General features: G+C 42.7%; 1 protein-coding gene across 1 annotated transcript in view; it reads left to right on the top strand.

Moving 5' to 3' along the window:
- The first annotated feature begins 3,328 nt into the window (after positions 1-3,328).
- The window catches only part of LOC110504830 (rho GTPase-activating protein 6), an 83,385-nt gene continuing 63,790 nt past the window's right edge, over positions 3,329-22,923 (top strand). Inside the window, exon 1 of the mRNA XM_036975242.2 lies at positions 3,329-4,514. Within this exon, the coding sequence (XP_036831137.1) occupies positions 4,029-4,514 (486 nt within the window). The 5' untranslated portion in view covers positions 3,329-4,028. The remainder of the gene's footprint in view (positions 4,515-22,923) is intronic.

The raw sequence follows: 22,923 nt of genomic DNA on the forward strand, positions 1-22,923 counted from the left end.
AATCTGTTTTTATTTCTGTCTTGTGTTACCTGGGGTGGCAGAGAGTCATACTTTAGTCATACTGAGAATTATTTAGTAAATACTTCCCCAACGCGTCCCTAGACCACGATCTTCAACTGTAGTCTAAATAAGAGCATAACTTCTGCTCTAAGGTCCCCATCTACCAAGGGCACATCAAATAGGCTATTCAGAGTTTGTATTCAAGGTGTGGGTGCAGCATTTAATGTCGTTGTAATGCCACAAGGTGGCTCTGTTCTATAGAGAATGAATGACAGTGACGAACCCTAACGTCACACCAAACAGAATGACCAACCAGGGCCAGAGTTGAGTGCAATGTAAAAAATCCCCTTCAACATGACTTAATAAACAGCGTCCAACCCTGAGGCAAAAAGCGGATGAATAAAGTGGTGCTTGAGTAGCAGAGATGGGTGATAGATATGTCCACGTCAAAACAGTTTGTCCTTACATGTGCTGGATGTTTATGTTGAACCTGTGGCTCCCAAACTGCTTCGGATATAGCAAATACAGGACATTGAAATGCACCATTTACAACTGTCCTTGCTCCCTTGGACAGGGAAGTGCATACTTTCATATCCAGTAGAGTATACATTTGCCCCATACACTGTCCAGCTCCACCCATAGCCTTTAGGTCAGTAGGTTTAAGAAAGTCAATGGATGTAAGCTCCCCAGGGAGTAGTTATCCTGTAGAGGGAATGACCTAATGGGAAGTCTGATTTGAACTTTCGGGGGTCTTACTCAACCTTGTGAGCAAATAAGTGGATCAAACGTGAAGCCAATCTTAACATCCCTTCCTGTGTCTGCTTAGTGGTTTCCAGTATCTGATGAATGTTTATCAGAGCTACACAGTCCTGGTTAACAAGCTATGTTATCAGACATGTCCATTCCATGGGGTTCCCACAGGAAGAGCCTGTTCCCATGCCACATGTCTCAGCAGCATCAGCAGCTTTCCTGAAGGGGGAAAGGGCTATGGCAAAGTTTATTTGCTGGTGAGCTAAGTGGTGAGTTTTAATCCAGACAGAGACAAATGATAACATTTGAAAGTTATTAGTGTGCTGCTTTTGGAAATGTGTCAAAAATAATTAGCATTGAGGAACATTGTACACTATTCATTTTATGACTATGCATGGAGAAAATTAAGATCACTCAGCACATAAACACGTCTCACTAAACATTTCAGGCAGCCTATTTTCTTGGTACTTTCCAGACAGGCAGTCTTTTTTAGGTATTGTTTTGGTACTGTCTAGACCGGCAGTCTTTTATAGGTATTTTTTTGGTCCGGTCCAGAACTGCCCTGATTTCAACCCCCACAGACATCCGGTCTGGAACCGGCCTATATTTGGGCCAAACATAGATGTGTATAATTGGTTCAAATTAGGCCCAGTCCAGGCCTTGATTTGGGTCAAACATAGACGTCTATGTTTGGTTCAGATTTGGCCCAGGCCGACCTTAATGTCAACTTCCACAGACATCCGGTATCGACCGGCCTATATTTGGCCCAAGCATAGACGTTCAGATTTGGTCCGGAGTGACCTTTATTTAGACCTCTATAATTGGTTCAGATTTTGGTCCGGACCTACAGTACCGATTTTTTTATAGAATATCTACAGTACATAGGCATACAGAGGACCATTATCAGCAACCATCACTCCTGTGTTCCAGTGGCACGTTGTGTTAGCTAATCCAAGTTTATCATTTTAAAGGGCTAATTGATCATTAGAAACCCTTTCACAATTATGCTAGCACAGCTGAAAACTCTTGTCCTGATTAAAGAAGCAATAAAACTGGCCTTTAGACTAGTTGAGTATCTGGAGCATCAGCATTTGTGGGTTCGATTACAGGCTCAAAATGGCCAGAAACAAAGGACTTTCTTCTGAAACTCGTCATTCTATTCTTGTTCTGAGAAATGAAGGCTATTCCATGCGAGAAATTGGCAAGAAACTGAAGATCTCGTACAGCGCTGTGTACTACTCCCTTCACAGAACAGCGCAAACTGTAACCAGAATAGAAAGAGGAGTGGGAGGCCCCGGTGCACAACTGAGCAAGAAGACAAGTACATTAGAGTGTCTAGTTTGAAAAACTGATGCCTCGCAAGCCCTCAACTTGCAGCTTCATTGAATAGTACCTGCAAAACACCAGTCTCAACGTCAAGAGGCGACTCCAGGATGCTGGCCTTCTAGGCAGAGCTGCAAAGGAAAAGCCATATCTCAGACTGGCCAATAAAATATAAATATGGGCAAAATAATACAGACACTGGACAGAGGAACTCTGCCTAGAAGGCCAGCATCCCGGAGACGCCTCTTCACTGTTCAGATTTGGATCTGGTCCCGCAAAGACCAAATTAGTACTTGTTTGGAGGCGGAGCTCATTGCAAATGTTTACTCTACATTTACATTTTGGTCATTCAGCAGACGTTCTTATCCAGATTGACTTACAGTCAGTACATTCAACTAAGGTAGATAAACAACACCATATCACAGTCATAGCAAGAAAAATAAATCTCTAACTGTTACTGAGAATGTTATTGTAGTTGAAGGGGTCTTTGGGTTTATTCTATATGATTGATTGCCTAAAACGTCAGTTGTCACTTTTAAAGTTTTTCAAAAACCTAACATATGTGCATGTCATAGATAGGAGCAATAATACATGCTTTATTGCGATCTTCTCTTTTGCTCCTCTTTCATATTAAGAGGCATCTGTGTTTTGACGTCTTGTAACTTTTTCTTCAGCACCTGAAGTGCACGTGGTGTCAATGTCTGGCAAAGACGTCTATAAAGCCTTGTTCACATTGACAGTATGAAGTGCTTCAAACCAGAATTTTTGGCATATCTGAATAGAATCTGTTCTTTTTACAGGAGTCTGAACAGCGAAAAGGCACATGGAATCTTACATTTCAGGTCACATTTCAAACCACCTTGAAGTCAGATACTAACATGATTCCAGGCCATGCAACTTGTGTCTGAATGGTCAAATATTTTCTTTTTTTTAGACGGTTATTTGGAATATCTTGTTGCTTGCCATCTACTCTGTTGAAAGTTTGACAAGAATATGTGGTTGCTAACTAACTAAATGTTTACAAAGAAATGAATGAGTGTGCTAGAAAACTAAACAGCTACGTAGCTAGCCAGTTGACTGTTGTGGCTAGTCAAAAAAAAGTTATTTTGAAAGTTGGATCATCTTATTCTTTGAGGAAAAGTGTTCTTACACTATGATTTTGAACATTCAAAGCAACTGGGAAACGTCCATGACAGGTATTGTTGTCACCTTATAACTTGCTATATAATTCTGAGTGATAGGAAGCATGAGCACCACCACCAATCAGCCTACATCACTGCACACACACCAGTTAGTACTATGACAACTAGTGTAGCCATGTCAGCAAAAGACTGCTGTCTGAGCACGCAATTCCGATTTGATCACTTGAAACTTGCTGTTTGGATAGAAAGTATTCCAAAACGGATTTGAAAGAAAAAAAACTGATTTGATCAATAAGGCCTGCAGTGTGTGAACAAGGCATTAAAGACGTCCTTAAAGACGTCCTTTCAATGTCATTACATTGTTTAGATGTGAAATCACCACTGATTAGGACCATCCTGGGGTGCCTTGATGTATGATGGTGGCGGAACCGGGAGCAGAGCGGCTCTCAAGCGAGGAGGCAGACGCATTCATTTCATATTACTCAGAGGGGCGAAGCTTTGTGACGCGCAAGGGGCCAGAATTGTGAAACTGTCCCGGGAGAGGCTATGTACCCCCCATCCTTGTTCCTGTAAATTCCGAGAAGGAAGAACTAACGAAGAACTAACAGGGTCAATGACTTCAGTCTGTGTGGTTTCTTGGTTGAACTTCGGGTTCCTTATGGCGCGCAACAGGTAGCCAGGAACTGTGAGGACGGAATACATTGCATGATGTTTATTCAAGGTAACAATCTAATCTCTGATCGCTTTAATGAACTCGATATTTACAAGTAGGATCATCTGTGGAACGTTGAGAATAGCCTACTGATATATGATATGTCCGCGCAAGGGTTGCTGAGCAGCGTTTTCTCATGCTCCTCGCCAACATCCAAAACAATGTCCAAACGGAGACTGAGACAGACTAGAAGTTTGGATTCAACTTTGATAAGACACTATGGGACCGAAACGGATGGGACATCGGGTCAAACAGATCAAAAGTCGCTTTACCTAAGTGTAAATCATGGTCGTTACCTCCGAGCCTCAAACGAAAGCCTCTCCAAACTGGATGCGCCACTTACAGCTGGGGCAAAACAATGTCAGTCAGCATCCTCAAGCCTGTCAATATATTTGGATACTTCTGGCCAATTCGACTACGATTCCAAGGCTACTAAAAGAAGCACGGCATGGGATTTACCTTTTCTTGTCAGAAGCCCCGTTACTCCAACCGGAAGCTCGAGCACTTTATTTTCACCTAGAAAGTGGCTTCAAAAGAAGCCATCTCCACCATCCATCCCTCAATCATACGCTGTATGGAAATCCGAGGTAAGTAAGTGTTAAAATTCCACTTTTGTTGTTGTTGATGATGATGCTGGTGGTGATCATGATCATATTACTGTTGTTCAAACTGTCCAATTCCGGTAAATTTACGAAAATTCCCAGTTTTTCCAGAAATACTGGTGGAAATATTCCCAAAATATTGCAGAAATAAGGAACCCTCCAACCGGGATTTATGGAAAACCTGGGTATTTTGGGAAAATTACCAGATTTTTGCAACCCTATGTAGACTTCATGTTGTACAGCCTGGTCTCATAGACTAGACGTAACAGTAAAGGTAAATCGAAAACACTCAAATTAGTTTGATATGTTATGTTTGTTGTGGTTACATAAGCCAGAAAGTTAATTAAAGGCATTAAAGACAAACACGAATAGAGGAAGGTTATTGGGGTGGATGGGTCACCATATAACGTGAAGGTCTGCGAGGTTGAATTTCAGCACGGACAACTTTAGCATTTTAGCTAATTGTCAACTTTTCAACTACTTACAACTTTTTGGCTATTTTGCAACTAATTAGCATGTGAGTTAACCCTTCCCCTAACCATGACCCTTTTAGCTAACCCTTACCCTTACCCTAACCTTAACCCTTTAACCTGACTCTTAACCTTAACCCCTAACCCCTAGCATAGCTAATGTTAGCCACAGCAAATTAGAATTCGTAACATATCATAGGTTTTGCAAATTGTAACATATCATACGAAATGGATCATGGACATCCACAAATTAATACATACCAAACGTAACATATCATATCATACTAAATGGAGTGTCCCAGATTTACATACAGTACTATACGAAATGCTCTGAGACCAGGTTGGGCTGTATTACACAATAATACTTAAATTAAAGAAGCTTGGTTAATTAGTAAAGCTGATGAGGATGATTGAAGGTGGTGGTGAAAGTAGTAGCATTTGTAGTAGTATGGTGGCAAGACCACAGTTTATTAAGAGTGTGACAGTGTCAGTTGTCAACATGCAAAAACATGTATTTAGAGTCATGACTCGTGAATAATAGTTACACCTGTTGACCTCGAATTTCATATCAAACTTTCAAATGCATATTTTTTAGTCTCTGAAATATGGAACAATGTCACACATGAGCAATAGGATATACATTAGGCGTACATACAGCATGATGTCACTGGCAAATTTCGGTCTATCTTCCTCAGAAGGATAGGCAATATCAAAAACCTTCAGCCTATAGAAGCATATAGTAACTATAGCTATAGAAGCATTTAGTAACTATAGCCTATATAAGCATATAGTAACTATAGCCTTCAGAAGCATATAGTAACTATAGCCTATAGAAGCATATAGTAACTATAGCCTTTAGAAGCATATAGTAACTATAGCCTATAGCCTATAGCCTATAGAAGCATATATACGCAAATAGTAGCTATAGCCTATAGAAACATATAGTAACTATAGCCTAAAGAAGCATAGAGTAAATATAGCATTTAGAGGCTGTATCTATAGCCTATAGAAACTTATAGAAATGTGTAGCATCTATAGCTTAGCCTGGGTGCCAGTCTGTTTTAGCCCTCTTGTCAACTCCTTATTGAATTGTCTTGACAATGACAATGGATTAGGCCTAGGGATAAGCAGAAACAGTTCTGGGACCGGGCTAGCTGTAGCTACCCTTTGAATAAATCTGGCGGGAAACTTGTTTTATAAAACAAACAAACAAACAAGTAAAGCTCTTAATCTCCTTTTAGATACAGTATCAGTCAAAAGTTTGGACAAATCAAATCAAATCACATTTTATTGGTCACATACACATGGTTAGCAGATGTTAATGCGAGTGTAGCGAAATGCTTGTGCTTTTAGTTCCGACCATGCAGTAATATCTAACAAGTAATCAAACAATTTCACAGCAACTACCTTTTGCACACAAGTGTAAAGGAATGAATAAGCATATGTACATGTAATTATATGGATGAGCGATGGCCGAACGGCATAGGCAAGATGCAGTAGATGGTATAGAGTACAGTATATACATATGAGATGAGTAATGTAGGGTATGTAATAATTATATAAAGTGGCATTGTTTAAAGTGACTAGTGATACATTTATTGCATCCAATTTATTATTATTAAAGTGGCTAGAGAGTTGAGTCAGTACGTTGGCAGCAGCCACTCAATGTTAGTGATGGCTGTTTAACAGTCTGATGGTCTTGAGATAGAAGCTGTTTTTCAGTCTCTCGGTCCCAGCTTTGATGCACCTGTACTGACCTCGCCTTCTGGAGGATAGCGGGGTGAACAGCGCACCGGTTTGTGAACAGGCAGTAGCTTGGCTGGTTGTTGTCATTGATTATCTTTTTGGCCTTCCTGTGACATCGGGTGGTGTAGGTGTCCTGGAGGGCAGGTAGTTTGCCCCCGGTGATGCGTTGTGCAGACCTCAATACCCTCTGGAGAGCCTTACGATTGTGGGTGGAGCAGTTGCGGTACCAGGCGGTGGGTGATACAGCATGACAGGATGCTCTCGATTGTGCATCTGTAAAAGTTTGTGAGTGTTTTTGGTGACAGGCCAAATTTCTTCAGCCTCCTGAGGTTATCATGCTATCATGAAGGCAAAGGGTGGCTACTTTGAAGAATCTAAAATCTAAAATATATTTTGTTTTGTTTGACACTTTTTTGGTTACTACATTATTCCATTTGTGTTATTTCATAGTTTTGATGAGTTGACTATTATTCTGCAATGTAGAAAATAGTACAAATAAACAAAAACCCTTGTATGAGTAGGTGTGTCCAAATGTTTGACTTGTACTGTATATCAGAGATCAAAATAATCTTTCTTCAGGATTTGGCGGTGTGATTACAGCTCTGTCTGAGTAGTTTTGCAGAAGAGACTAAGAGAGGGACTCTTGTCCCTGTGGACTGTATGTCCTGTTTTTAGATAAACAGAACCATGTGTTTATAGAAAACCTTTCATCTAAGGCAGCAGGGCCATTTCCTCTTCAATGCATTCAAACAATGTGGTCAGTTAGAATGACCAGTCAGAATCAACATAACTTTTTGAGTGGTGGATTACCCAAATACATCAATTTATAGGAACACCTGTGTTAAATGTAAAGGCATATTATTATTGGCAGCTCAAAGTGCCTGAGTCTACTATTATGGAAGGTGTTAGACTATACTAGGGCTCCTCAACTGACAGGTGAATTTATTTGGCCCACCAAGTTTTTTTTTGTTGCTTTAAATTGTTTGACCTGAAAGACTATAAAAACATCAACACGTCAACTCCAAGTGATTTTAATTTAGGGATTCGGTTCCAAAGTATTTCTTTGCATAATAGAGAGCAGCTACTCCAGCTACTCTGGACGGTTCTGACTTAGAATATGTGGACAATTCCTAATTTGGCCACCTTTCCTTCCAGTTCTCTGCTGCCAATGACTGGAATGAATTTGCAAAAATCACTGAAGCTGGAGACTCATACCTCCCTCACTAGCTTTAAGCACCAGCTGTTAGAGCAGCTCACAGATCACTGCACCTGTACGTAGCCCATCTGTAAAATCCCATCCAACTACCTCATCCCCATACTGTATTTATGTATTTATTTATCTTGCTCCTTTGAACCCCTGTATCTCTACTTGCACATTCATCTTCTGCACGTCAATCACTCTAGTGTCTAATTGGTATATTGTAATTACTTCACCACCATGGCCTAATTATTGCCTTACCTCCCTTTTCTTACCTCATTTGTACACACTGTATATAGACTTTCTTCAACTGTATTATTGACTGTATGTTTTGTTTATTCCATGTGTAACTATGTGTTGTTATATGTGTCAAATTGCTTTGCTTTATTCTTGGCCAGGTTGCAGTTGCAAATGAGAACTTGTTCTCAACTTGCCTGCCTGGCTAAATAAAGGTGAAATAAAATTGAATTAAAAAAAATATACGCTGAGTATACAAATCATTAAGGACACCTGCTCCTTCCATGACATAGACTGACCAGGTGAATCCAGATGAAAGCTATTGTCCCTTATTGATGTCACTTGTTAAATCAGTGTAGATGAAGGGGAGGAGACAGGTTAAATAAGGATTTTTAAGCCTTGAAACAATTGAGACATGGATTGTGTATGTGTGTCATTCAGACGGGTGGAAAAGGCAAAAGATTGAAGTGCCTTTAAACGGGGTATGGTATTAGGTGCCAGGCGCACCGGTTTGTGTCAAGAACTGCAACGCTGTTAGGTTCACACTCAACAGTTAAATGTGTGCATCAAGAATGGTCCACCACCCAAAGGACATCCAGCCAATTTGACACAACTGTGGGAAGCATTGCAGTCAACATGGGCCAGCATCACTGTGGGACACTTTCGACACCTTGTAGAGTCCATGCTCCGATGAATTGAGGCTGTTCTGAGGGCCAAAGGTGGGTTGCAACTCAATATTATGAAGGTGTTCCTAATGTTTTATACACTCAGTGTATTTGATCAAATACAAATGTAAGCAAGGTTTGAAATGATTATGTTTTAGTAAAAAATTATATATGTTTGGGCTTCTTGCAGTCAATTTTCAGTCTAAAAATTATTTCTAATTATCGTCTCATGGCTGAATCTAGTTGATAATCCCTGAACTCAGTTAGGTAGGCTGTCTCTGACATTGGACTTGTTCATGGTGACAATGGACTTCAGGTCCGTAAGAATTAATTGGTGTCATGGGAACTGAACTTTCTTTTTTCCCCCTTTTTTTATTTCACCTTTATTTAACCAGGTAGGCTAGTTGAGAACAAGTTCTCATTTGCAACTGCGACCTGGCCAAGATAAAGCAAAGCAGTTCGACAAATACAACAACACAGAGTTACACATGGAATAAACAAACATACAGTCAAATAATACAATAGAAAAAGTCTACATACAGTGAGTACAAATGAGGTAGGATAAGAGAGGTAAGGCAATAAATAGACCATGGTGGTAAAGTAATTGCAATACAGCAATTAAACACTGGAATGGTATATGTGCAAAATATATATATATATATATATATATATATATATATATATATATATATATATATATATATATATATATCCATGAATGTGCGAGTAGAGATACTGGGGTGCAAAGGAGCAAGATAAATAAATAAATACAGTATGGGGATGAGGTAGTTGGATGGGCTATTTACAGATGGGCTATGTACAGGTGCAGTGATCTGTGAGCTGCTCTGACAACTGGTGCTTAAAGCTAATGAGGGAGATATGAGTCTCCTGCTTCAGTGATTTTTGCAGTTCGTTCTAGTCATTGGCAGCAGAGACCTGGAAGGAAAGGCGGCCAAAGGATGAATTGGCTTTGGGGGTGACCAGTGAGATATACCTGCTGGAGCACATGCTACGGGTAGGTGCTGGTATGGTGACCAGTGAGCTGAGATAAGGCAGGGCTTTTACCTAGCAGAGACTTGTAGATGACCTGAAGCCAGTGGGTTTGGCGACAAGTATGAAGCGAGGGCCAGCCAATGAGAGCATACAGGTTGCAGTGGTGGGTAGTATATGGGGATTTGGTGACAAAACGGATGGCACTGTGATAGACTGCATTCAATTTGTTGAGTAGTGTTGGAGGCTATTTTGTAAATGACATCGCTGAAGTCGAGGATCGGTAGGATGGTACAGTTTTACGAGGGTATGTTTGGCAGCATGAGTAAAGGATGCTTTGTTGCAAAATAGGAAGCCGATTGTAGATTTAATTTTGGATTTGAGATGCTTAATATGAGTCTGGAAGGAGAGTTTACAGTCTAACCAGAAACCTAGGTATTTGTAGTTGTCCACATATTCTAAGTCAGAACCGTCCAGAGTAGTGATGCTGGATGGGCGGGCAGGTGCGGGCAGCGATCGGTTGAAGAGCATGCATTTAGTTTTACTTGCATTTAAGAACAGTTGGAGGCCACGGAAGGAGAGTTGTATGCCATTGAAGCTCGTCTGGAGGTTAGTGAACACAGTGTCCAAAGAAGGGCCAGAGGTATACAGAATGGTGTCATCTGCATAGAGATGGATCAGATAATCACCAGCAGCAAGAGCGACATCATAAATGTATACAGAGAAGAGAGTCGGCCCGAGAATTAAACCCTGTGGCACCCCCATAGAGACTGCCAGAGGTCCGGACAACAGGCCCTCCTATTTGACATACTGAACTCTATCAGAGAAGTAGTTGGTGAACCAGGCGAGGCAATCATTTGAGAAACCAAGGCTGTTGAGTCTGCCGATAAGAATGTGGTGATTGACAGAGTCGAAATAAGTTTTTATCGCAGGATTTGCTCAAATTGAGCTGTAATTTGAAAATGTTTATATAAAAAGCATTACAAGAATATTAGCATAATCTGTTAAATTGACAAACACACTTTCTTTAACCTCAAAGTCAGTAAAATTACAAAAAGTTAACTTGAGTTAACTGATTAACTCTGACAGAGCTAATTTGAACATGTTAAAAAGGATAAGGAGACACGGAGCACTAGCTTCTCTGTTCTTTTCACTGGGCTTCTTCCAACGGTCACTGACCAACATATGAAGAAGAGAGGTGCCTTCAGCAAGTACCACCCCCTGAATGGATGGCCCAGAAGTAAGAAATAATTATTTTTAACACACTTGAATTATTACACTGATAAGTTAACTTTTTACAGAATGGCATTACAGAATGTTCAAGTCCGTATTTGAAAACATTGCTACTGCAACATGTTAACACCACCTTTTGACATGTGAGGAGAATAACACTATTTCACCAGTACCTGTTAAATTGCAATTCGACATGAGAATGTGAGATTTCTGTTGTCTTGCATGTGAAACAGCAAATTTGATTTTCACATGTGAACTTGGAATTCCAAATGTGAACAGGAGATTTTCACATGAGAAAGTTTTGAAAAGGTTGTGTTAACATGTGAACTCTAAATGTAATATGTCTGAAATGTGTTTTTGTGTTTTTGTGTTGTTGTTGTTGTTGTAAGGGTTACTGTTGCCATATTTTTTTTTTCTTCAGGACCCGTTTTTAGAATGTAGAGTGTTGTAACATGGTTGTAATAATTCTTAAGTGAATGTTGTACTATTTTTTTAATGGCAACTTTTATAGCCAGGAATGTGTCTTGAAACACAGAGCAGGGTTGGTGTCAGTTACTGCATGATGTTTCCATTTCAGTACGGTTACTGTGTTTGCATATTGCTGCACTTTAAATATTTAATGTAATCGGGGTGTCTCCGTTATCATTATATAAAGTTATATAAGGGGGGGGGGGGGGGGGGGGGGGGGTTGTTCTGGACCATTGGTGTGTTTGTTTCTGTCTGGAGCTTGCTGCCAAGCGCACTGCATCGCCTCTTGAGTCCAATCCCATTACAAGGATATAGACACTCGGCAAACACCTGACTCTATGGATTCACACACACACGTACACGCACACACGCACACACACACACACACACACACACACACACACACACACACACACACACACACCCACACACACACACACACACACACACACACACCTCATATTGTTTCTCATCTCTATAAAAAAAAAAATGCTAGTAAGGAGATGACTAGGAGGTCTAATGTTGCAGTAGAGGTGGGTCTGAAGCCCCCAATCCGTTTTCTCTCCCATTGCTCTCCCTAAATTCTGAAGTTTCAAGCAGATGTAGTCCTCGTTGGCATAATCAGGACAAGCTGCATTCCTGGGGCCAGGGCAGTGTGGGATCATTCACCCCTCCCCATGCCGGTTCACTTCTTCCTAATAAGTAAACTTGTTGAGCAGTATCAAAAGTCCAGCTATGCATACAGCTTTTTTTGTTTTTTATCCATCTCAACATACCTCAGTAGCAACATCTAAAGTATAATTTTGCTACTGTAGTAATTGCAGTGTTACTACACACGTTTAAGAGTAATTGTATGTAGTGTTACAGCATTACATTGTTTCTATGTGTTTCAGTAAGGAGGCCCCTTACAGAAAAAAATATTATCCACATGAACAAAAACTATGTTAAAAAAACATGGTTTTCGGGACACGTGTGAAACACACACATCACGTGACATTTTCTTTATATCTGAAAGTGTGAATTTCACATGTGAACTTGCAATTCACACATGTGAAATTGCATATCTGATTTTCACATGTGAACACTTTTAACATGTGAAACTGCAAATGTTTTTCTCCTCACGTGTGATAGGTGGTGTTAATATGTGAACTCTAAATGTAATGCCTGTGAAAATAGGGTGTCAACATATGAAAACAGCTATTTCACATGTGAAACTGCACATTTGGCATGTGTTTTTTTTTTGGGGGGGGACGACATGCAGCTCACAGATGCATGCAGTAGGTATCCTTTGCTCCATAGTGTCGTGGAGCCAATGCACTCAAACGATATGGTGCTGTAGATAGCCCACCCTCTCTCACCCATTCTTGCACATCTGTGTGTCTGTTTGCATTGTCTCGTTCAATCTGGCAGTACTTAAAACTGGGCCTAGTAACTGTTAGCAGATACAGAGTAAGAGTTATATATATCTTATTGCAGATGAGTCAGAAAACCCAAATCCCTGTGACTACTCTGCCTGGAGTAATGTGTTGTTTCTTCTTCGTGGACTTTCTTACTGCAGCTCAAGCATTTCATTTCCTGTCATTTCTGCAAAGAAACTATTTTAATTGGTTAACTTTGGTTTGGCACAAACTTTGGTAAGCGACAGGATAGCGAGCTCATTCCCCTCACGTCTTGATAGCTTTTGGAAATCCTAAGATCTGTCGTGATTTAACTTTATTAACTTGGAAGTCACAAAGCGAGGAATTGCTGTGATGGTGTAAATTAGCAATATCATCTACACACTTATTTACCTCCAAAAAAAAATATCCAGAGGCAATACCATGTCTATAGTTGTAGCAACGGTCATCAAAAGGATTTAAAAACAATTCTAATAACTGCAACAGTTGGATAAAAGATGAAGATACTCCAAACTTTTATACTTTTTTAAATTCATCAGATATTGACTGAATTATAGCACAAATAATGGAGTTCAGGAATTTTTGTGGTTATTCAGGTATTCAATGTATTGTCATTGTCAGCCTCCATTGGTCAGGGCATGGACACACGTTCCACAGGGATTCTGGCCCATGTTGACTCCAATGCTTCCCACAGTTATCAAGTTGGCTCAGTAAGGGACCATAGCTTTAACCTGGATTCACCTGGTCAGTCTAGTCTATGTCATGGAAAGAGCAGGTGTTCTTAATGTTTTGTATACTCAGTGTATTTTGTGTTAAAATAAAGAAAATTCTATCTGCCTTATTTGCTGCAACCACCAAAAACGTTCTCTGTCTAGACCTACCTGCACTCACCTGCGTTGTCGAGACTGCCTCATTAGTTACTGTTGTTGTCACTTTCTGTTGCATCATTCAACAATCGTGTCAATAGCAGCATACCCCCAGATAAAAAATCAACACATACTTGACATTGTTTGCGAGATCAGACATAATATCACTATAATGCAAGTGTTCATTTTCGAAAGTTGCTTTCATCTAATTTGTAAACACTTCGACTATATTAAATTAACTTTTTACAATTCCACAAACAAATGAACACCCATCAGAATAAAGTGACTAAAAAATAGTCTATTATTTAACCTTGGCTAGTCAGTTAAGAACAAACTCTTAATTACAATGACGGCATACACTGGACGATGTTTGGCTGCCCTGTGGGACTCCCAATCACAGCCGGTTGTGATACAGCCTGGATTTGAACCAGGATGACTGCAGTGACGCCTCAAGCACGGAGATGCAGTGCCTTAGACCACTCGGGCCACTCCTCTTTCTTGGGATGTAAGTGTCGAGATGATACGTCACATCCCAGACGAAGCGTTCTCATAGATGCAACGGACAGACAGTGTATTCCATTGAGACTATTTCAGTCATTACACGGGGTGTGTTTGACAGGTCATTACAAACATTTCCACGGTCATAATGTTAAGGGGGCAAAAAATGACTGGCACAAGCAAGAGTATGAAAGAGTTGCAGGAGTAAAATGATAGCTATCAATACAGTAAGATTTAAGTGACAAATGGATTTTGCTCCACTCAAACACAGGAAATAGATGGCTGAAAAAGTCAGATCCTCAGGTTGGCGTAGCATTCGTGTTCGCTTATAGCGGCACGTCCTGTTTAGAGATGGTCCCCTTTTGACCCTGGATTTAAATAGCCGACGTTGTAAGATTGTGGTGTCGGGACGTGAATGTGAAGAAGGTCCTTTACCTGAGCTTGCCTAGTTTACCATTGAGTTTTGTTCGACAGGCCGGTGAAACACAGGAACTTTGTCTGTGAGTGTGGGTACTTACTGCCTCTACCTACGCTGCAGACAGTCTTCTGTTTCAGCTGTGACGAAGGGAAGGTGAAAATGAGGAAGAAGGTGTTAAAGAGACAGAGGTTGAATTTGATGAAGTTGGCGATAGAAAGGGAGATGGTGGGGGGGGGGGCAAGTACAAACAGAGTGAGCAGTACGCCAGGTTGAGTTCTCGGTGGTGAAAGGGAAGTGATTGACGGCGAGTGAAGTGGAAGGTGTGGTGAAGAGCTCGGAATCCGAGCATGGCGTCAATGGACATGATAAAGAAGAATCTGGTCCAGTAGGTGTGACATTTTTGGAGAAAGTGGATCCTTGCCTTTTTAGCAGATTCATTTGAAGTTTCAGGGTGTGAAAGGATTTGGAGACAGTTGAGTCAGTAAAGGTACCCTCTAGTGGGCATGGGATATTTGTGTGCGTTTCTTCCGCCCAGAGGGAGCGGGAGCTCCGTGTCACGCAACTCGGGACCAAGCTCGGTTTCTTGATTTGCTCTTCGGAACAGGACACAATTGAAAGGAGTGATTACTGGGGTAGCGGTGAGACAGAAGAGTTCATCTTTGCCCGACAAAGTTAGGATTTTTCAGTTATCCAGTATGAGCTTTTGTGCCGATTACATTACATTGTTACAGGTGTCAAGCTTATGGGCATGTGGCAAGAGTGTTTAGGAGGGAGGTTCCTAAGTGTGAGAAGTGTGCAGAAGGGCATGGGACAAAGGAATGTGTAGTATTGGGGAAAGAAGCGGTATGTGTTAATTGTAGGGGTGCCTATGGGGCTGGGGATCAGAAGTGTCCTGTGTGAGAGAGGCAGGTTGAGGTTGCCAGGGTAAGAGTAGAGCAGGGGGTATTGTGTGCTGAGGCAGTGAAGAAAGTAGAGGAAGATGGGTCAAGGGGGAAGGATCCTGAGAGGATCCCAGTGAGTAGTAAATCTGTGCCAGCACAGAAGGATTAGGGTTTATAGCTATGTTTATCAACTTTACAGCAGAGATGAGTCACAGAAAATAGATGTTATGGTGGCTGCAGCAGAGAAGTATTTGGGGGTATTTGGGGGACTTCAGAAGAGTTACAGGGCGTGTTGAGTGGTGGTGTCCTATAATTCGCTGTTGGACTGAGGTAGGGCCAGATAGGGTTGAATAGGGTGGTGGGTTTTAACAAGTGTAGAGTTAGATGGTATAATGGTGGGTTTTAATGAGTTTAGGGTTAGATGGTAGGATGGTGAGTTTTAATGAGTTTAGGGTTAGATGGTAGGGTGGTGGGTTTTAATGAGTGTAGGGTTAGATGGTAGGATGGTGGGTTTTAATGAGTGTAGAGTTAGATCGTGGGTTTTAATGAGTTTAGGGTTAGAATGTAGGGTGGTGGGTTTTAATGAGTGTAGGGTTAGAATGTAGGATGGTGGGTTTTAATGAGTGTAGGGTTAGCATGTAGGGTGGTGGGTTTTAATGAGTGTAGGTTTAGATGGTGGGGTGGTGGGTTTTAATGAGTGTAAGGTTAGATGGTAGGATGGTGGGTTTTAATGAGTGTAGAGTTAGATGGTAGGATGGTGGGTTTTAATGAGTGTAGGGCTAGATGATAGGATGGTGGGTTTTAATGAGTGTAGGGTTAGATGGTAGTTCGTGGTGGTAATGCAACATACGTTGGATGCCAACCGCCATTAAACCTCACTGAAGAAGAAGAAGAAGAAGAGGAAGGTGGTGGTGTTTAAGCGTTTAGTAGTAAGTCTGGCTTCTACTCACCTGTTCCTAAGGCACTCCCCACAGCAGTGCTTTGGGATGATTGGAGTGCCTGAAAAACTTGTTTTTTGTTTGTTTTTGTTGCAGGTAAGCTACATTTACCAGATGAATGGGTCTTCCGTGTGTGGTATGGACTGGAGGAAGCAGAGCTAATTTAATGATGGTCTTAGCCAGGGATAGAGGCTCTTCTGATGGGGGTAGCAGGTAGCCTAGGCTTTTCGGATGGGGTTGGCAGGTAGCCTCTTCTGACGGGGGTAGCAGGTAGCCTAGGCTCTTCAGATGGGGTTAGCAGGTAGTCTCATCTGATGGGGTTGGCAGGTAGCCTCTTCTGATGGGGTTGGCAAGTAGCCTCTTCTAATGGGGGTAGCAGGTAACCTAGGCTCTTCTGATGGGATGGCAGGTAGCCTAGGTTCTTCTGATGGGGTAGCAGGTAGCCTAGGCTCTTCTGAAGGTGGTAGCAGGTAGCCTCGTGCTTAGAGCGTTGGGCCAGTAACCAGCAGGTAGCCTAGGCTCTTATGATTGGGGTAGCAGGTAGCCTCTTCTGATGGGGTTGGCAGGTAGCCTCTTCTGATGGGGGTAGCAGGTAGCCGAGGCTCTTCTGATGGGGTTGGCAGGTAGCCTCTTTTGATGGGGGTAGCAAGTAGCCTAGGCTCTTCTGATGGGGGTGGCAAGTAGCCTAGGCTCTTCTGATGGGGGTGGCAAGTAACCTAGGCTCTTCTGATGGGGGTGGCAAGTAACCTAGGCTCTTCTGATTGGGGTAGCAGGTAGCCTAGGCTCTTCTGATTGGGTTGGCAGGTAGCCTCTTCTGATGGGGGTAGCAGGTAGTCTAGGCTCTTCTGATGGGGTTGGCAGGTAGTCTAGGCTCTGCTGATGGAGTTTGCAGGTAGCCTCATCTGATGGGGTTGGCAGGTAGCCTAGGCTCTTCTGATGGGGTTGGCAGGTAGCCTAGGCTCTTCTGATGGGGGTAGCAGGTAGCCTCTTCTGATGGGGGTAGCAGTTGGCCTAGTGGTTAGAGCGTTTGGGTCAGTAACCAGCAGGCAGCCAAGTGGTTAGAGCGTTTTGCAAGTAACCAGCAGGTAGCCTAAGGGTTAGAGCATTGGGCCAGTAACCAGCAGGTAGCCTAGTGGTTAGAGCGTTGAGCCAGTAACCAGCTGGTAGTCTAGTGGTTAGAGCTTTGGGCCAGTAACCAGCAGGTAGCCTTTTGGTTAGAGCATTGGGCCAGTAACCAGCAGGTAGCCTAGTGGTTAGAGCGTTGGGCCAGTAACCAGCAGGTAGCCTAGTGGTTAGAGCGTTGGGCTAGTAACCAGCATGTAGCCTAGTGGTTTGAGCGTTGGGCCAGTAACCAGCAGGTAGCCTAGTGGTTAGAGCGTTGGACTAGTAACCAGCAGGTAGCCTAGTGGTTAGAGCGTTGGGCGAGTAACCAGCAGGTAGCCTAGTGGTTAGAGCGTTGAGCCACTAACCAGCAGGTAGTCTAGTGGTTAGAGCGTTAGGCCAGTAACCAGCAGGTAGCCTAGTGGTTAGAGCGTTTGGGTCAGTAACCAGCAGGCAGCCAAGTGGTTAGAGCGTTTTGCAAGTAACCAGCAGGTAGCCTAAGGGTTAGAGCATTGGGCCAGTAACCAGCAGGTAGCCTAGTGGTTAGAGCGTTGAGCCAGTAACCAGCTGGTAGTCTAGTGGTTAGAGCGTTGGGCCAGTAACCAGCAGGTAGCCTTTTGGTTAGAGCATTGGGCCAGTAACCAGCAGGTAGCCTAGTGGTTAGAGCATTGGGCCAGTAACCAGCAGGAAGCCTAGTGGTTAGAGCGTTGGGCCAGTAACCAGCATGTAGCCTAGTGGTTTGAGCGTTGGGCCAGTAACCAGCAGGTAGCCTAGTGGTTAGAGCGTTGGACTAGTAACCAGCAGGTAGCCTAGTGGTTAGAGCGTTGGGACAGTAACCAGCAGGTAGTCTAGTGGTTAGAGCGTTAGGCCAGTAACCAGCAGGTAGCCTAGTGGTTAGAGTGTTGGGCCAGTAACCAGCAGGTAGCCTAGTGGTTAGAGTGTTGGGCCAGTAACCAGCAGGTAGCCTAGTGGTTAGAGCATTGGGCCAGTAACCAGCAGGTAGCCTAGTGGTTAGAGTGTTGGGCCAGTAACCAGCAGGTAGCCTAGTGGTTAGAGCGTTGGGCCAGTAACCAGCAGGTAGCCTAGTGGTTAGAGCATTGGGCCAGTATCCAGCAGGTAGCCTAGTGGTTAGAGTGTTGGGCCACTAACCAGCAGGTAGCCTAGTGGTTAGAGTGTTGGGCCAGTAAATGAAAGGTTGCTGGATCAAATCCCCAAGCTGACAAGGTAAAAATATGTTCTGCCCCTGAACAAGGCAGTTAACACACTGTTCCCCAGTAGGCTGTCATTGTAAATATGAATTTGTTTTTTAAACTGACTTGCCTAGTTAAATAATATGTAAATTGACACATTTCCTACAGCTCTTGATGGACACAAACCCTTAGGACCAGTGGAAGACAGCTCATAATAATGACTGGAATAGAGCTAATGGCATCAAACACATGGAAACCATGTACTTGATTCTGCTCCAGCCATGTATTTGATACCATTCCACTGATTCTGCTCCAGCCATCACCATGAGCCTGTCCTCCCCAATTAAGGTTCCACCAACCTCCTGTGCTCAAGACACTAAGGGCAGTTTAAAGCCAGAGCAGTTTACCAATTCAGTGGCAGTACTTCAAGGTGAAGGATAAATGCAGGGATCTCTGAGGCTGTGCACATCAAGTCCTAGCAGCACTTCCTTAACAAGGTATCCACGGCTGTGCTGTTTATTTAGTACTATTGAGAGGGTGACATTACGATAGGCTTTTAATGAAGACCAGGCTTCTGGTTTCTGCACACCGAATCCAAAGCCAGACCACTCAGAAATGTAATCACTATAAATTATATTGAGGCTGATTAATAGCAGGAGGACTCGTTCTATGACAATGGGATACTTAATATGATTTATTATGTCATTGGGGCTGCAGATCTTACATGGCGCTCGTGTTCTGGAAATCAGCTGCCTGTGTTTACATCACCACCAGTGAGTTGATTAGTGGGCGTTATGCATATTTACTTATGCTATAGTAACATGATTTAAATGTTGTGTTACGTCTTGCATACTGTTTATAATGTTGATTTAAAACTATATATACATGATAAACCAATTATGTTAGTCTTCTGGATTAAAGCCTGTTGAAGACTGACTCATCAACGGTAAGAATGATGATGAGATGTTCTTCTTGGCTCATGTTGTTTGTGTGATGGTGATACGAAGCACAGATGTTCATTACAAATGCTCAATGAGGTTTCTGCATCTTCTTCTTATGCGTCGTGCATAAGAACAGCCATTAGCCATGGTATATTGGCCATATACCACACCCCCTCGGGCCTTATTGTTTACGGAATATCTCAGTGCAGATCCGTAACCACAGTCACATGTAATAGGCCCACGGTGCCATTATGAGACTGTGGCCCTGTGTTCCTGCTGTATCTAAGAGACTGTGGCCCTGTGTTCCTGCTGTATCTAAGAGACTGTGGCCCTGTGTTCCTGCTGTATCTAAGAGAATGTGGCCCTGTGTTCCTGCTGCATCTAAGAGAATGTGGCCCTGTGTTCCTGCTGTATCTAAGAGACTGTGGCCCTGTGTTCCTGTTCTATCTAAGAGACTGTGGCCCTGTGTTCCTGCTCTATCTAAGAGACTGTGGTCCGACTGAATAACAACAGTGAAGTCAGTTTGACATTGTTTTCCCCACTGTATGAAACACGGCACCTCTCCCCCACCAAGAGTCAGCTCTCTCTTACTCTCCTATAATAAGATGTACAGTATGTTCTGTAACTTGTGCCGCACTAGCCTGGGGTCCCTGGTTAGGAAAAAGTAACTGCAGCATGTGAGGTTTTCCATGGGGTTGTTAAAGGTGAGGTTTTCCATGGGGTTGTTAAAGGTGAAGTTTTCCATAGGGTTGTTAAAGGTGAAGTTTTCCATGGGGTTGTTAAAGGTGAAGTTTTCCATGGGGTTGTTAAAGGTGAGGTTTTCCATGGGGTTGTTAAAGGTGAAGTTTTCCATGGGGTTGTTAAAGGTGAAGTTTTCCATGGGGTTGTTAAAGGTGAAGTTTTCCATGGGGTTGTTAAAGGTGAAGTTTTCCATAGGGTTGTTAAAGGTGAAGTTTTCCATGGGGTTGATAAAGGTTCAGACCCAGATCCGAGAGTCGTGTTAAAATGTCCACAGATATTCTGCTTCTGTAAGGAGCGTTATCTTTCACTTACAGATAGACTATCTTAATGAGATCACTCTGATGTATCATTTTCCTGTTTAGCAGGAAATGATAATTGTAGTGTATTCAAGGTTTAAAAATACTTTTAAAGTTTTCTAGTTTGCATTTCAAAATGTCAGACTTGATGTATCCTAACTAAAGTTTTTTTTAATCCAAATAATCATTTACATTTCCTGTTGCTGCAGGATTATTTTCCTGATGTGAGAAACTGGTCAAATTTAGATAATACATCTGTAGATGTAACATGCATGCACAATACATTTGGATGTTTAATGCCCTATAGGCATACAGTTATCATGCCCGCTTTGAGGATAATACATTGCCACCATCGCAGCCCACTAACAAGGACTGCGCCCCCCCCTGCGCCCCCCCTCTCCGTGGCGAACATGAGTTTGACATTTAAAAGTTTTAACTCTCGCATGGCTGCTGGCCCAGACCGCATCCCTTGCCGCATCCTCAGAACAAAGATAACTGAACTAAATGACTACCGCCACATAGCACTCACTTCTGTCATCATTAAGTGCTTTGAGAGACTAGTCAAGGATCATATCACATCCACCTTACCACTCTAGACCCACTTCAGTTTGCATACCACCCCAACAGGTCCACAGACAATGCAATCGCCATCACACTGCACACTGCCCTATCCCATCTGGACAAGAGGAATACCTATGTAAGAATTCTGTTCGTTGATTACAGCTCAGCATTCAACACCATAGTACCCTCCAAACTCATCATTAAGCTGGAGGCTCTGGGTCTCAACCCCGCCCTGTGCAATTGGGTCTTGGACTTTCTGACGGGCCGCCCCCAGGTGTTGAAGGTAAGAAGTAACATCTCCACTTCGCTGACCCTCAACACTGGGGCCCCACAAGGGTGCATGCTCAGCCCCCTCCTGTACTCTCTGTTCACCCATGACTGCGTGGCCATGCACGCCTCCAACTCAATCATCAAGTTTGCAGACGCCACAACAGTAGTGGGCTTGATTATCAACAATGGCTATACAGCCTACATGGAGTAAGTGAGGGCACTCGGAGTGTGATGTCAACAAAACAACCTCTCACTCAACGTCAACAAAATAAAGAAGATGATCGTGGGCTTCAGGAAACAGCATAGGGAGCAGCCCCCTATCCACATCGAAGGGACAGTAGTGGAGAAGGTGGAAAGTTTTAAGTTCCTAGGCGTTCCTATCACAGACAAACTGAAATGGTCCAGGTATGGCAGCTGGCTGTACAGAGAGTGTGGTGAAGAATGCGCAACAGCACCTCTTCAACCTCAGGAGGCTGAAGAAATGTGGCTTGTCACCAAAAGCACTCACAAACTTCTACAGATGCACAATCGAGAGCATCCTGTCGGGCTGCCTGGTATGGCAAATGCACCGCCCCCAACCACAAGGCTCTCCGGAGGGTGGTGCAGTCTGCACAACGCATAACTGGGGGCAAACTACCTACCCTCCAAGACACCTACAGCACCCGATGTCACAGGAAGGCCAAAAAGATCATCAAGGACAACAACCACCCGAGCGAGCCACTGCCTGTTCACCCCGCTACCATCCAGAAGGCGAGGTCAGTACAGGTGCATCAAAGCTGGGACCTAGAGACGCTTCTAACTCAAGGCCATTAGACTGCTAAACATCAATCAATAACTCAGAGGCTACTGCCTACATAGAGACTCATATCACTGGCCACTTTAATAAATGGATCGCTAGTCACTTTAAACAATGCCACTTTTATAATGTTAACATATCTTACATTACTCATCTCATATGTATATACTGTACCTTATACCATCTATTGCACCATGCCTATGCCGCTCATCCATATATTTATATATACATATTCTTATTCCTCCCTTTTAGATGTGTGTGTGTGTTGGGGAATTGTTAGATTACCTGTTAGATTTTACTGCACTGTCGGATCTAGAAGCAGAAGCATTTCGCTACACTCGCATTAATATCTGCTAACCATGTGTATGTGACCAATAAAATTAGATGTGATTTGATATAGAGTGTCGTATGCAAGTGATCAATAAGCTGGTTCAATCATTGATGAACCCCATGGAATCGAAAAGGGGGAGATGTCAATGTAATTTTGGATGGC

This window comes from Oncorhynchus mykiss, chromosome 3 (genome assembly GCF_057628025.1).
Source record: "Oncorhynchus mykiss isolate SJ-2025 chromosome 3, ASM5762802v1, whole genome shotgun sequence".
Classification (NCBI taxonomy): Eukaryota; Metazoa; Chordata; class Actinopteri; order Salmoniformes; family Salmonidae; genus Oncorhynchus; species Oncorhynchus mykiss.